At 38.1% G+C, this 12666-nt stretch overlaps 1 protein-coding gene and 1 long non-coding RNA gene across 6 annotated transcripts in view; one reads left to right on the top strand and one right to left on the bottom strand.

Moving 5' to 3' along the window:
- Positions 1 to 12666, top strand: part of LOC110831736 (uncharacterized) — a 125392-nt gene that overhangs the window by 28823 nt on the left and 83903 nt on the right. For 4 of the 5 annotated variants that reach the window (XM_087358762.1, XM_087358763.1, XM_087358765.1 and 1 more), the window contains exons 5-8: positions 4752 to 4904; positions 6892 to 7149; positions 8867 to 8962; positions 11974 to 12066. In XM_087358762.1, coding sequence (XP_087214888.1) covers positions 4752 to 4904; positions 6892 to 7149; positions 8867 to 8962; positions 11974 to 12066 — 600 coding nt within the window. The remainder of the gene's footprint in view (positions 1 to 4751; positions 4905 to 6891; positions 7150 to 8866; positions 8963 to 11973; positions 12067 to 12666) is intronic. The other variant, XM_087358761.1, reaches the window with a different exon arrangement.
- The window catches only part of LOC147872187 (uncharacterized), a 38407-nt gene that overhangs the window by 23722 nt on the left and 2019 nt on the right, over positions 1 to 12666 (bottom strand). The gene's annotated exons all lie outside the window — the stretch shown is intronic.

The following is a 12666-nucleotide window of genomic DNA, read 5'->3' as shown; positions in this document are numbered from 1 at the left end:
GTACACATCTGTGCAGTATTTTATACACACACCATCCACACATCCCACGCGTTTAATTTATATACAAAGTAAATTTTGAGGGACAAAAGCTGAAGACAAATTCTGTAGCTCATATACCTCATGACCCGGATCCACGATGTTTCTGTAAACTGAAAAAAAAAAAAATAAATAAATAAATAAACTCCTTGGCCCTTCAAGCCGGTCCAACTTAAATTCTCGCGTCCAATTAGACCTACGTTAAACTGATGTTTTCGTCCGACATCTTTGTGGTATTTGTGCTGTTGGAACTGCATTTCAATTAATTCCTTTCTACAGACCAACAAAAATAGTCTACATTGTTAGTTTTTTTGTTTAAATCTTGTCAGTCTAATCACAATAAAATTCCTATTAAATATTAAAATATTAAATATAGTAATATTTTAAACAAATATATATTTATCACAATATGACGCAACTTTATCATCTCATTGTTAGTTTTGTACAACAAAGAAACAATAAATATGACCTGGCTTTGAGGGTTACCAGTTCAAACTATTATGTAAATAAAATACATGCCTATTCAATTTTGTATACGACACAAATATACTAGGTGCAGTTTTAATTAGAACAGTCCGTCCGTCTTGCAAATAGATCCTGTGTGTAAGTATAGAAAATAATTTTGTTAATTAATGTACATTCAAATCTACACCGTATTTGTATTTTTATAACACATTTTCTTATTATTCTACTTTTTGAAAGAAAGAAAAAGACATTGAAAATCCGCAATATTTTATATTATGTGATAGTACTTTTACGTTACTTGTGGAAGAAAGAGTTGCAAAATGGAGTCGCTGTCATAGAACTGGACACGTTCCCTCCTTAAGCCTTACCCCCACCTCCACAGCAAGTTATTACACTGCAAGGATTGTTGAACTGTACTGACTCCAAATTCAAAATTTTATGTCATTTTGTGATAAACTGTTATATCCAGTGCATGTATACAAAATGTTTATTCCCTTCATAAAAGACAAATAAAGATGTGTTTAAAAATTATGTTGCTTTTTCTTACTTTCAACCCATACGGGCTTCAAAATGTTTTGGAATATATTTAACAAAGATTTCCCTAAATATGACGCCCAGTTCTATAAAAGAACTCCATAGGTCTAACTCTGTTCTCAGCAAGAATGTTTACACATGGGACATACGGGTGTCCCAAAAACGATGTATACACGATGATGACGTATATAATGGTTGTGTGTATATATCTTTTTGGGACACCTGTATTAAGTGACACGAACTGACATTTCCGGGAAGTAGAGTAAAAGAGTTTCGCCAGAAATGAACAAAGGAAAAAAAGTATAAAAACATGGTTTCCCAAACATTTTGAAGCTAATCTAACGAATTTTATTGCCATAACCAAACCATCACGGACTAGGTGAACATATAACCCAACAGTTCCTAAGTGTCATTTACTGATTCATTTGCTCGGAACTCGTGGAAGAATTTCGGTTAGCCCACAATGAATGCTCCATATTTCGAAATTCAGGTGACCGGAAATGAAAATTCTGCACCTTCTTACGAGGAGTCAGAATCTCGAAGTAATAGAAAATATAAATATATCCTACTGTATCATGATTTTCTTTGTTATAAGAAGGTTTCTATTAGAAAAAATTTTTAAAGCTTATATCTGTAAGGAAGACATTTTGCTTTGCCCTACTCTAACTTCTCTGTTCAGACTGCTCGGAATACAGCGAGAATATTCCCAAAGTAATTTAAAATTTATATGCCAATAAAGTATTTTATTACGAAAATAATAATTTTTATGTACGTTTTATGAACTCAGAATCCATTTCTGGGCATTCTCTAAAATGTTTTTGCGTTCTAAATCCAATCAAAGGCAAATTTGGATCTCCACACAAACGAACGTAAGCCATCCCACACAGCACTTACCCAAACACACGTCTGTCCGAAGATAAAATGGTTTTTAGATTGACAACAATTTATCATAGCAGTTTAAATGTTTATCGAGATCCACTACATGTTTCGACCTCAATTGGTCATCTTCAGGTGGTTTTCTTTAATTGTTCGATTCTAACACATATGGCTGTTAATTTGTATACGCATTTTCTGTTGTCGACTTCACTGTGTAATTTGACCGTGTCTTAAGCTACTTATCTATTTTTGTAGACTGGACTACGTATATATTTCAGCTACAGCTTTCCACCGATAACTGCACCTACATGGTTAAGTCTACTGAAATTGGTAAGCTGCATATAATGTGTATGGAAATTACCAGACATGTTTATTAATTTCGAAAACTTAAAAATAACCACCTGAAGATGACTAATTAATGTCGAAACATGTAGTGGATCTTGATAAACATTTAAAATGTAATGAAAAAATTATATGTAAACGGACTGTCAATCCAGCGATGAAAACCCAACATGCTGCATCCCTTAGACCTCGAGTAAACGGTTGTTTCATTCTTACTGTGCAATGTAGTCCGTGGGTGATCGGTCGCCCTCGAAAAACAGTACCACGACTGATTCGCTTTCAGAAGGTACTGGACCGAGTTCAACCATTTTGGCCCATATTTCTCTTGATTTTCCCATTCTTTCCAAATTAACCCTTTGAAGTCGAAGCTCGTCTAAATAATATCTAATAATTCAGTCCGTACCGCAAAGAAAACACTTCACCATTAGAAGCATTAATATACTAATGCTGTTAAGAAAATAATCGCTGTTTAAAGCAAATACAGATTATAACAGACCGCAACAGTCCCCTTCAACGTATTTCCTATTGGATCATTCATAATCGTTCTATCATATCTCATCTGACGCAATACAAGATCAAAAATAAAAACTGTCCCATCTTTGGGGCTGAAGTTCTACTCACGAGTTTACACTGCGACATAACCCTGAACATTATCTTCATTTTCATCGCCGTTAGAACCTCACGCCTAAAATACATATAGTGAAGACAGTATGTTTCTCAGAAACAATGGAATCTACTAACGACCCTACTCGTCAAAACAACAACAACATGGACATATCCGTTCGATTTATGTGAATAAGACGATCACTACCGAACGTTGTGGTAGAATAGTTGGCAAGCCTGCTTCGTATTTGGGTAGTTCCTGGTTCAAGTATAAGGCCTCTAAATCGGGTGCCCTGGCTGAGCTTGTACGTGGTCTTAAGCAGTCACTCCAGCGAAATGCCTGGATAGTTCAATAAATTAAGCCAGGGCCACTTAATTCCGTACCATTTAAAATTAATTACTCTCTGGTCTTCCTATTATTAGCAGTTTTATAACAACCTACTGCCAGCGTCGTGAAATAAATCGCAAAAATCTAAGATTTGAGGTTCTCACAGCGATGAGTATGAAGATTTCTGTCTTCTGGGTTGTTGCGCTGTGTAGTCTGGTCGATGTTAACCAACGTTTCAGAGGTCATACTGCCTCCGTCATCAGGGCGATGAGTATGAAGATTTCTGTCTTCTGGGTTGTTGCGCTATGTAGTCTGGTCGATGTTTACCAACGTTTCAGAGGTCATACTGCCTCCTTCATCAGGGCGATGACTATGACGATTTCTGTCTTCTGGGTTGTTGCGCTGTGTAGTCTGGTCGATGTTAACCAACGTTTCAGAGGTCATACTGCCTCCTTCATCAGGGCGATGAGTATGAAGATTTCTGTCTTCTGGGTTGTTGCGCTGTGTAGTATGGTAGATGTTAACCAACGTTTCAGAGGTCATACTGCCTCCGTCATCAGGGCGATGAGTATGAAAATTTCTGTCTTCTGGGTTGTTGCGTTGTGTAGTCGATTCATCGCCCTGATGACGGAGGCAGTATGAACTCTGAAACGTTTACCATACTATACGGTGCAATAACCCAGAAGACAGAAATCTTCACCGACAATGAAATTTGCAATGCCTTGTTTAATATAATCCCAAAATGTGAAGCAATTTCATTAACAGGTTCAGACTTGTCACGGCCAGTCATATAACATGCCACAGAAGTGTGCAACAAAAATAACATTCTAACCGGGCGAAAAAATGTACAAGGCTCTGCGTGTTTCTCGAATTGGCAACAACACACTGCTGACATTTCAATCTTCGGGCGTCAGAAACAACCACAACGAATCTTTGTTTTATTTTACATTCTATACAGACGTACGGGCCATTAGAGCTGTGGCTTTCTATTATATATTTTACTGGTTTAAGATCTAAAACTTTATTACTTTAGGACCGTAATTGTCTCTACAAGTATTCTTATCTATTTTATTGAGATCAAAAGCACTATTGACAGAGTTATCTCCAAGTCTCCCATACAATACCAAAGGTGGATACATTCGCCACATCTGTAGACTATTATATTATTTATTCAAGTACACAGACTCATCAACTGAAGTAAGGAAAGGAATTAATTGCATAGCAGTCTTCATTCAACAGTTACTTGAAAAGAAATCTCCTGTTCTCATAAAAACTCAAGATTCATTCTCGTCGCTACAAACGCTAGGCACTTAATCCCAATCTGCATTCATGTCCTTCATAATCTCGCAACACACTTCCTTGAGAACCATTTTAATATTACTCCCAAGTGACCTACCGTAATTATCTTTTCTAACTCACATTTAATACGTATTTTCTGACTGGACAAAGGTACTTGCTGCCTCCATCACCACCCTGATCATGGAGGCAGCAAGGATCTCTGAAACGTCGGTACATTTCTACCACAACCCAGAAGACAGCCATCTTAGTGAGACTGTTGTTCGATTAGGACAATCCCATCGAAGCGGGTGGAAACAAGGAGCCAGAAGCTGCTCCTCAGGTGCTACCATCTGACGACACGGGGCCTCAACAGCAGGTTTACGAGGCGGAAATTTCCCAGGAGTTCTTCGTGAGGGAGGAAGACGGAAAAGTGGTTGAAGAGGTGAGACGGGGCACGGTTGACGTCACTATGACACGATCAATTCAATAAATTCAATTTTCTCAAAAACCTAAATATGCTGGAAGGGGCTAAAAATGTTCGGTTTTCGTTTGTTTTACTTATAACCATAACTCAAAGATTAGAGCCGTAACCACGATTATTTTCAGCATGATATGCATAAATGTTTCATTCATAATTTATATGAAAGTTTATTACTCTAAGTTTGAGGGCTTCTGAAGATGTGTAAAATTATTCTTTAGAAGTAAATTTTAAAGGGCACTGACGATGGTGTGTTGCAATCGGGTTCTTTTTAAAAAAACACAGACGATGGACATGTTCCAAGAATTTAGTGATACCGATTGTTCTTTAAGAATCTGTCCATCGTGTAAATTATATAATTATGAAATTACGACGTTACGAAAGATTAATTATTCTTTCGTCATCAGGTAAATGGGGGAAAGAGGGCAGAAATCCTATCTGTTGGACCTTCTAAATGAGAGAGCATCAGAGCTGTAGGTCCAGCATTCGAAACGTAATTTTATAATCAGACGATGGACGATGTCCAAAAGAACATTTTCCACACATGTTTGTCGTTTCGCACTAATTCAATTTAGAAATCCTCAAGAGATATGCAGGAGGCATACACTACTAAACATCAGCAGAAATTAGGTTCGTTTATCACTTCCACTAAAGAGATATGCCTATAATTTTAGGTACTTGCGGTAAAGACTTATGTTAAGAGTCGCATATTGTCCAATTGAATCACCTACAAGCTATTATAACCCACCTGCACATCAAATTAACACAGGAAACTTAATGTAATTAAAGAAATGTCGCTCAGGTGTACATTCTCAAAATTACTGCAATTTTCAATTTTGTATTTTTAGAGCATTTACAGAACAGAAATATAGGTTGAGTCAAAAGTGTGTTTAAAAACTTTGTGTTCGTGTTCCAGGATAAAGAAAGATGTTCCTATGAACATGGGGTCGCAAATGTTTCATTTTCGAAATAATAGCCAAAAATAAATTTCAATGAATTGACTTTATACCAAAGTGAATATAGCTTCCAGCAAAGATTTTCAATTAACGTTTGCGCAGGAATTGTTGGCGACATGCTTATTGGTCCACACATGCTTCCATCACGTCTAAGAGGACCTTCATATCGGTGATTCTTAAGAAGACGCTTGCCACGTCTCCTTGAAGATGTACCACTGAATGCAAGAAGACAACTGTGGTTTATGCACGACAGAGCCCCAGAACACTTCTCCCATCGCGTCAGATATCATCTCAATAAACAGTATCCTCAGCGATGGATTGGGCGTGGAGGCCCAGTAGCATGACCACCGAGGTCACCGGACCTGACTCCATTGGACTTTCATCTGTGGGGTCACTTGAAGTCCGTCGTTCATGCAACACCCAAAAACAATGAAGACGACCTATGGGAACGTGTGCAGAATGCATGCCAGATGATTCGAGGAAACCCTGGTGTGTACGAACGAATTCGTCAGTCTTGAGTACGTCGTGCTCGTGCATGTGTGGAGAATGGAGGAACAACCTTCGAGCATCTGTTACAAAGAAACATCCCTGCCCTTATACTTGGCAATAAAGGCATACGTTGAAAATTATTTTTGGCTATTATTTTTAAAAGAAGTATTTGCGACCACGTGTTCACAGGAAAATTTTTCTTATTTTTATCCAGGTACGTACACACACACACACACACACACACACACACACACACACACACAGAGTTTGTAAACATATTTTAGGCTCATCCTGTATATGTTATTGTCTTTAAGGCAACCGCACTACAATAAATGATTTTAATTTAAAACGAGACATAAACTTCGACTGAAATATTGCCAGGAACTTGTATGATTTCTGAGGAAATTTATAAAGTTATAAAGATCTTATTTGAATGGCTATGTAAGCCCAGGGACGTGATTTTTACTATAATTAATTTGTTTCTTCGAATCTGGCAACTATTTCAGCACTCCGCGTCTTCGCAACAAGAAACTGCAAGCTGCAATTTGGATGCCAGAGAAGCTCCACAGCCCGTACCAGAAAGAGGTATCGCGGGGGCCGTGGAACGAGAGGAAGTGCCAACGCTGAACGGCTCCAGCGCCACTGAGATTCAACAAGAAAGCATCAAGAACACGCTGAAAGAGATCATCTCAGAGATCGAAGAGGCCGTGGTCTCAGAGGTCAACTCCGACAACACTGTTGCCACAAATAAAATCACGCAAGAGGCAAGTCGGGTTTTGCTTTGCTTGGCCAATCAGAAGACGTCTGCACACGACTTGAGCAGGAACTCGTCATTTGAAAATTTAAGCGATGATATCTCGGTACCACTACTTTCATTTTAAAATCTTGCTGCCACAAACGTGAAATCTCGTACAAACACTGACTTAATCGATTATGAATATTTTTGGTGTTCAGAGGCGTCAGTAAACAGAAGAATTCCTGTCCATAGTGTGAGCTTTTTATGAAAAACAATTAAGTACACTTAAAATGAAGGACCGATTAGTATAATATTAAATAGCAGACGTTTCTGATGTCCTTGTTACCCTGATGATGGAGGTAGCAAGGACCTCTGAAACGTTGGTGATCTTCAGATATACTACACGGCGCAACAATCCAGAAGAAAGCCATCTTTAGAATTCAATTTATTTACTGCACAATCGCTGTAATCCAGTCAGATTAAAATTTGTATAGGCTAAATTAAACTTTCTGTGCAAAATTATGAGTATTTAGTAATATAGCGTCCTAGGATTCTTATATGTCTGCGTGTGACTTGAGGGTCACTCTCTAGCGCATCCATCTGATAAAATCACAGCCATCCGTAACAATTCTGAAAATGCAAAAGTCTAATAAACACAACATTCTTTATAATTAATCGTCCGATGTTCACAGAGCTCAAGTTCTAACCAAAATCAAAGAACACTCTCAGTATTTCAGAATTCAAAAGGTCCATTTTATTTCAGTTCTAAGAGGACATAAATTTCGCGATTCCCAACGAAAGAATATCGAATAAATACTCTGATACAAAATGGAGTAATACTTCAAATCAAAACCTAAATTATGACATATTTAAATTTAATATTTGATAAATATTCGTTAGAGATACAATTTACAACTCTTAATAATAACAAAATTTAGCATAATGTTGTGATTCGTAATTAAAACGTATCGAACAAATGATATGATACAAAATGAGTACCGTACTATTTTACATCAAAATTTAATACATATTTATATACAAACACAATTGCATGATGGGTATGACCGGCAGAGCCAAAACGGTTCTTGCCTTATACAGAGCTTCTAAAACACCAAACCAAAACAATCACCCTGAACATGGCAACTGCATGACGAAGTGGTCCATAACTTTCAACATTCGACATGGCTTATCCCCGAAAGCCTGTTTTACATTAAAAACCACTTTTCTTCCACAAACAGCAATACGCAGACTGGATGTAACATGGATATTCGCAAAATAAAACAGAATTTGTTTACGAATAGATGACTATAAAATGCCTAAATTAATCTGGTAATACACCCGGGTAAAAATAAAAATGTTGCATAAATTTAAAGTTTAGATATTCAGTTCTCATGTCGACGAGCATGAAGAAGGCTGACTTCTGGAATGTTGCGTCGTGTAGTTTGGTAGAAATTTGCCGAATTTTTAGTGGTACTCTCATCTTTCGCTTTTATGATGGAGACAGCAAGGACCTCTGAAACGTCAGGAAACTTCTACCAGATTACACGGCGCAACATTCCCGAAGACAGTCGTCTTAAAGCGGGACGTTTGTGGACTCAAAAACAAGATGGACCCGTGAGAATCCAAAATACAATAAAATTTGAGTCTGGGCTTGTGGCTGCAATTCACGGGGTCTGTAAAGCCAATAGTTCACGTAGGAGAGCCACTGTCGACACGAAATGACATGATGCTATTTCTCTCGTTAGACGGAGGGCAAGGGAACTGAACAAGTCGGCGCCAAAACTTACGACAAGCAAACTTCTACTTCGACCCTGGAGGAGGACATCAATACCAACCAGCAGGTAGGCCTTTCTCGTCTTAGCTTCTGGTCAAATTACAAAGAAATGACAACTCAGAACGGTACAAAAATAATTTTAAAAAAATATTTAGACAAATGTTCTGGTCCTTCTTTGTCGTCATCTTGACGCTAACGTCCAAGACGAGTCTTTGCCTTTACTGGGATACCTTGGATAGGGGATCAGCCCACAGGAAGATTAGAAAGATGTCATCACAGGATAAGAGTCTATGCACACGACTATAACCTCCCACCCCCACCAGCCTGCCATTCATTTATTGTCTGTTCGTGAAAAAGATACCTGACAGAAAAGTAGCTCAAGTTCTCGACGCCAGCTGTTTATTAGAATAAGTGTTCATAAATCACACGAAATAAAATTTCAATAGCTTTCAGTCAACAACAAAATAAACCCCCAAGCGAATTATTACAGAGCCACAGTTAGTTAAGTGAGTTAACCTATTCAGACGCGCCCAAGGATTTAATGCACCTTACTTATAAGTCCTCCCGGCTCAACAACTTTAAGAGCGGTTAGCATTGGTGTTTCTTATTCGGCAGATCCCAGTTAAAATACTGCCCCGAGAACAGCTATTCTCACAGGGTTTCTGTGATTTTCCTCAGTCCCTCCACGAAATGCTGGGATTAAATTAGGCAACGAACGCTTCCTTACATATTATTTCCTATTCATTAGTCATTAAACATAATAATTGAGTTACTGACAGCGTCGTTTAATAAACCATAAATAAATAAAATCAACAACTTCCAGTTTCAAGAAGTGTCCTACTGGTTTTTGGATAATTTCACCATTGTTCCTCCTTTATAGTGTGTAGCACACGAAAGTTTATATTCAGACTTATTCGTCCTCATCTTTTGTTTAAATAATGTTTATGGATATAAAATACTTCTGCTAATAATCGCACCATTCTGAGCTGTTATTCCTTAGTGCCATGTTTTTGTCATTATATCTAGTCTATAAAAACAGTGACTCCAGCCTTCACATAAATTTAAGGCTTGTGTTTTATGCATTTTTATGGTTATTTTATTCGTTTTTGTTATTTTTAATAGTTTTCCTACATGATTTCTTTTCTTTCAGTTGTTATACAAATGTCCTTTTGATCCAGTACTTTTTTGCACGAGTTTTTTTTGCGTTTTTACCCATGGAACGGTTTTTTCTGCACAATGGTTTGTTTTTGTTGTTTGATTCAGCTTTCAATATGTTTTGGTTTCATGTACCACTAACTGTCGCCACATTACAATCTACCTCACATATTTCCACAATGTTAGACTGAGGATACTGAACTTACAGGCGAGGCATCTTCGTGATTTTGAATATATCTTACTGTAAAGCAAAGTGCCAAAACTTCAAGACAAAATTTAGCCCTAGTGAGCCACGGTGGTCTAGCGGTTAGAACGCTGGCCTTGTAATCCTGGGGCCTCGGGTTCGATTCCCGGCGGTGCCCGAATTTATAACTTGTGTTGGGCAAGGCCGTGGTCTAGGCAACACGGAGTTTTCCTCCGTGGCATCCCAACAATTACTCCATTCACACACAGAAGAAGGCAATGGCAAACCACTTCTGGATCATCTGCCAAGAACGTATATGAACAGGTCCCAGTCCGAGAAAAGGATGGAAGGATCCTATTCATATGGACCTGTCGTGTTACATCACTGATTCAATATCCATAATCTAAACATGGGTTTGTTGTGAATGTTATCAAAATCAATAAAATGGGACTTGCCCGATTTACGTATTCTATATATGTCACTGGTCACTGATTTACAAAATTTACTCCATTTACAATAGTTCCAAAATATCTCCGAACCGAGGGAGGCGGAGACCAGAAAGCGACAGCACATAGGGACAGATAACTCACTCTTTCCCTGTATCCTATCGGATGTGAAATTATTACGTTTTGGCTGTAGAAGTGGTGCGTAAGGGTAAAGGGATGTACCCTCATTGCTAGTGTTCTACAACTGATTTGGTTACAAAATAAAAGTGTAGTGTAAAAGTCAGTGAATCAATTTCACTGACTGTGACGAAATTAAAAGGGATTCTTTTGTAGAATCTTTGTCATGTTGCTATCCCCTGCCCTTTCAACATCCCTTCCCCATGTATAAAGTGAAGCTTTCGCGGCGACTGAAGTTGATGAAAGATTCTCGGGTTACAAGTCGCGTCAGGTGGCAGAAGATTTGGTTTATTCAACATTCAGCCACCTGACGCGGCTTCTAACCCGAGAATCTTTCATTAATCCCTTCCCCACTTAGTGTGAAGTAGCTCAACCGCGGAGGTATTTTGTATCCATTGTATAGACAGGCTGTTGTTCAGAATGTGCGAGTGTCGCAACATCATTAGCCTACTGGCATTTTCCTTTGTGAAAAGAGTCTGGTATTAAACGTTTTAAGTCAAAACTATCCTTGGTACTTCATTGTGAAACTCAAAATATGTCGATCGTGGTCTTCTAGGTTGTGACGCCGTGTAGTGGTTACCAACATCGGTAGCCACTACATGACCAAACAGCGTTACAACCCATAAAACGACAATCGACATCTCCACTGACACGAGATCCTCAGATCCTGATTTAAAGTTGGTTATACTGTTCTTGTGTTGTTCTGTGATACTTAATTTTCGTTTCTGTAACAAGGTTGAAGACCATCAATATCCAGCCATAATCATCCAACTTCTCTGACATCGGACGCTTTCTCCAGATCGAAAGTATCAAAATATAAATTCCACAAAATATGTAAAGTAGTTTACACTGCACTGCACTTGAGCAAGATATATTCCCAAGTTCAAAATACAAGCTAGTGTTTATGATAAGACTAAAAATTTAAATTATTTCTAGCAACAAACTATGTTTTAGTAACAGGCTTAAAATATAACATAGTTCGTCATAATTTGTATAATTGCAGTTATACTTAAAATGTATCATTCTGAGACATGTTAATCTCATGGGTGTAAGAAGCAGGAACTGGTTTATAGAAAGCTGGAGGAGGCGTCACGAAAGGGGACTTGTTGATTTCAGTTCTATGACCTCCCCTCATATCTCTTCGAGCCGGGAAAGAGACCTCTATCGCTGCCACCGCAGAACATGCTCCATCTGTGGCAAAGTATCAAGGTACCCAGACTTTCATTCTGTTCTGGCAACATCGAACCCTTTAAAACGCAAACTTCACGCGTCCCAAAGCAATTATAAATCACTGTATATAATCATTTTGGTTATACAGGCCTGAATGTAACAATTCTAACATCACCAACGCTTTAATTGTACGAATATTAATCTCTCAGTCCAAGGGTCGAAAAGAAGAATATTTGGATCTAACAGATACACAGTAACATGAAAATAGATAACAAAACAGCATTAATATCCATAATTTGTTTTCACTTCAAACTGTTAGATTACTGAAAGACAAAGAAAGGGACAGGAAGAAAGAATAAATAATTGCAATGAATTCTTTTCGGGCTACCAGTTGTTTCAAGTGCTTGAAAGGCGAAAATATCAACATTTCGAGAACCAACTTAGTCCTCGTCCTCGTCCTCAGGGTATGTTGGTGTTTTCTGCATTCAACCACCTCACACGACTGGTAGCCCCCCCTCCCCCCCCCCCCCCCCGAGAAGATTTCATTGCACTTAGTCGCCATGAAATCTTCAGATCATACAAGAAATAATCAACACATTTTGGAATAATAATAGTAAATACATATCAAGGAATAGATTG

This window comes from Zootermopsis nevadensis, unplaced genomic scaffold (genome assembly GCF_977971745.1).
Source record: "Zootermopsis nevadensis isolate Lab colony 2312 unplaced genomic scaffold, Znev_1.0 Znev_ptg000030l, whole genome shotgun sequence".
Taxonomy (NCBI): Eukaryota; Metazoa; Arthropoda; class Insecta; order Blattodea; family Termopsidae; genus Zootermopsis; species Zootermopsis nevadensis.
This window is presented reverse-complemented; position numbering and strand designations above follow the sequence as displayed.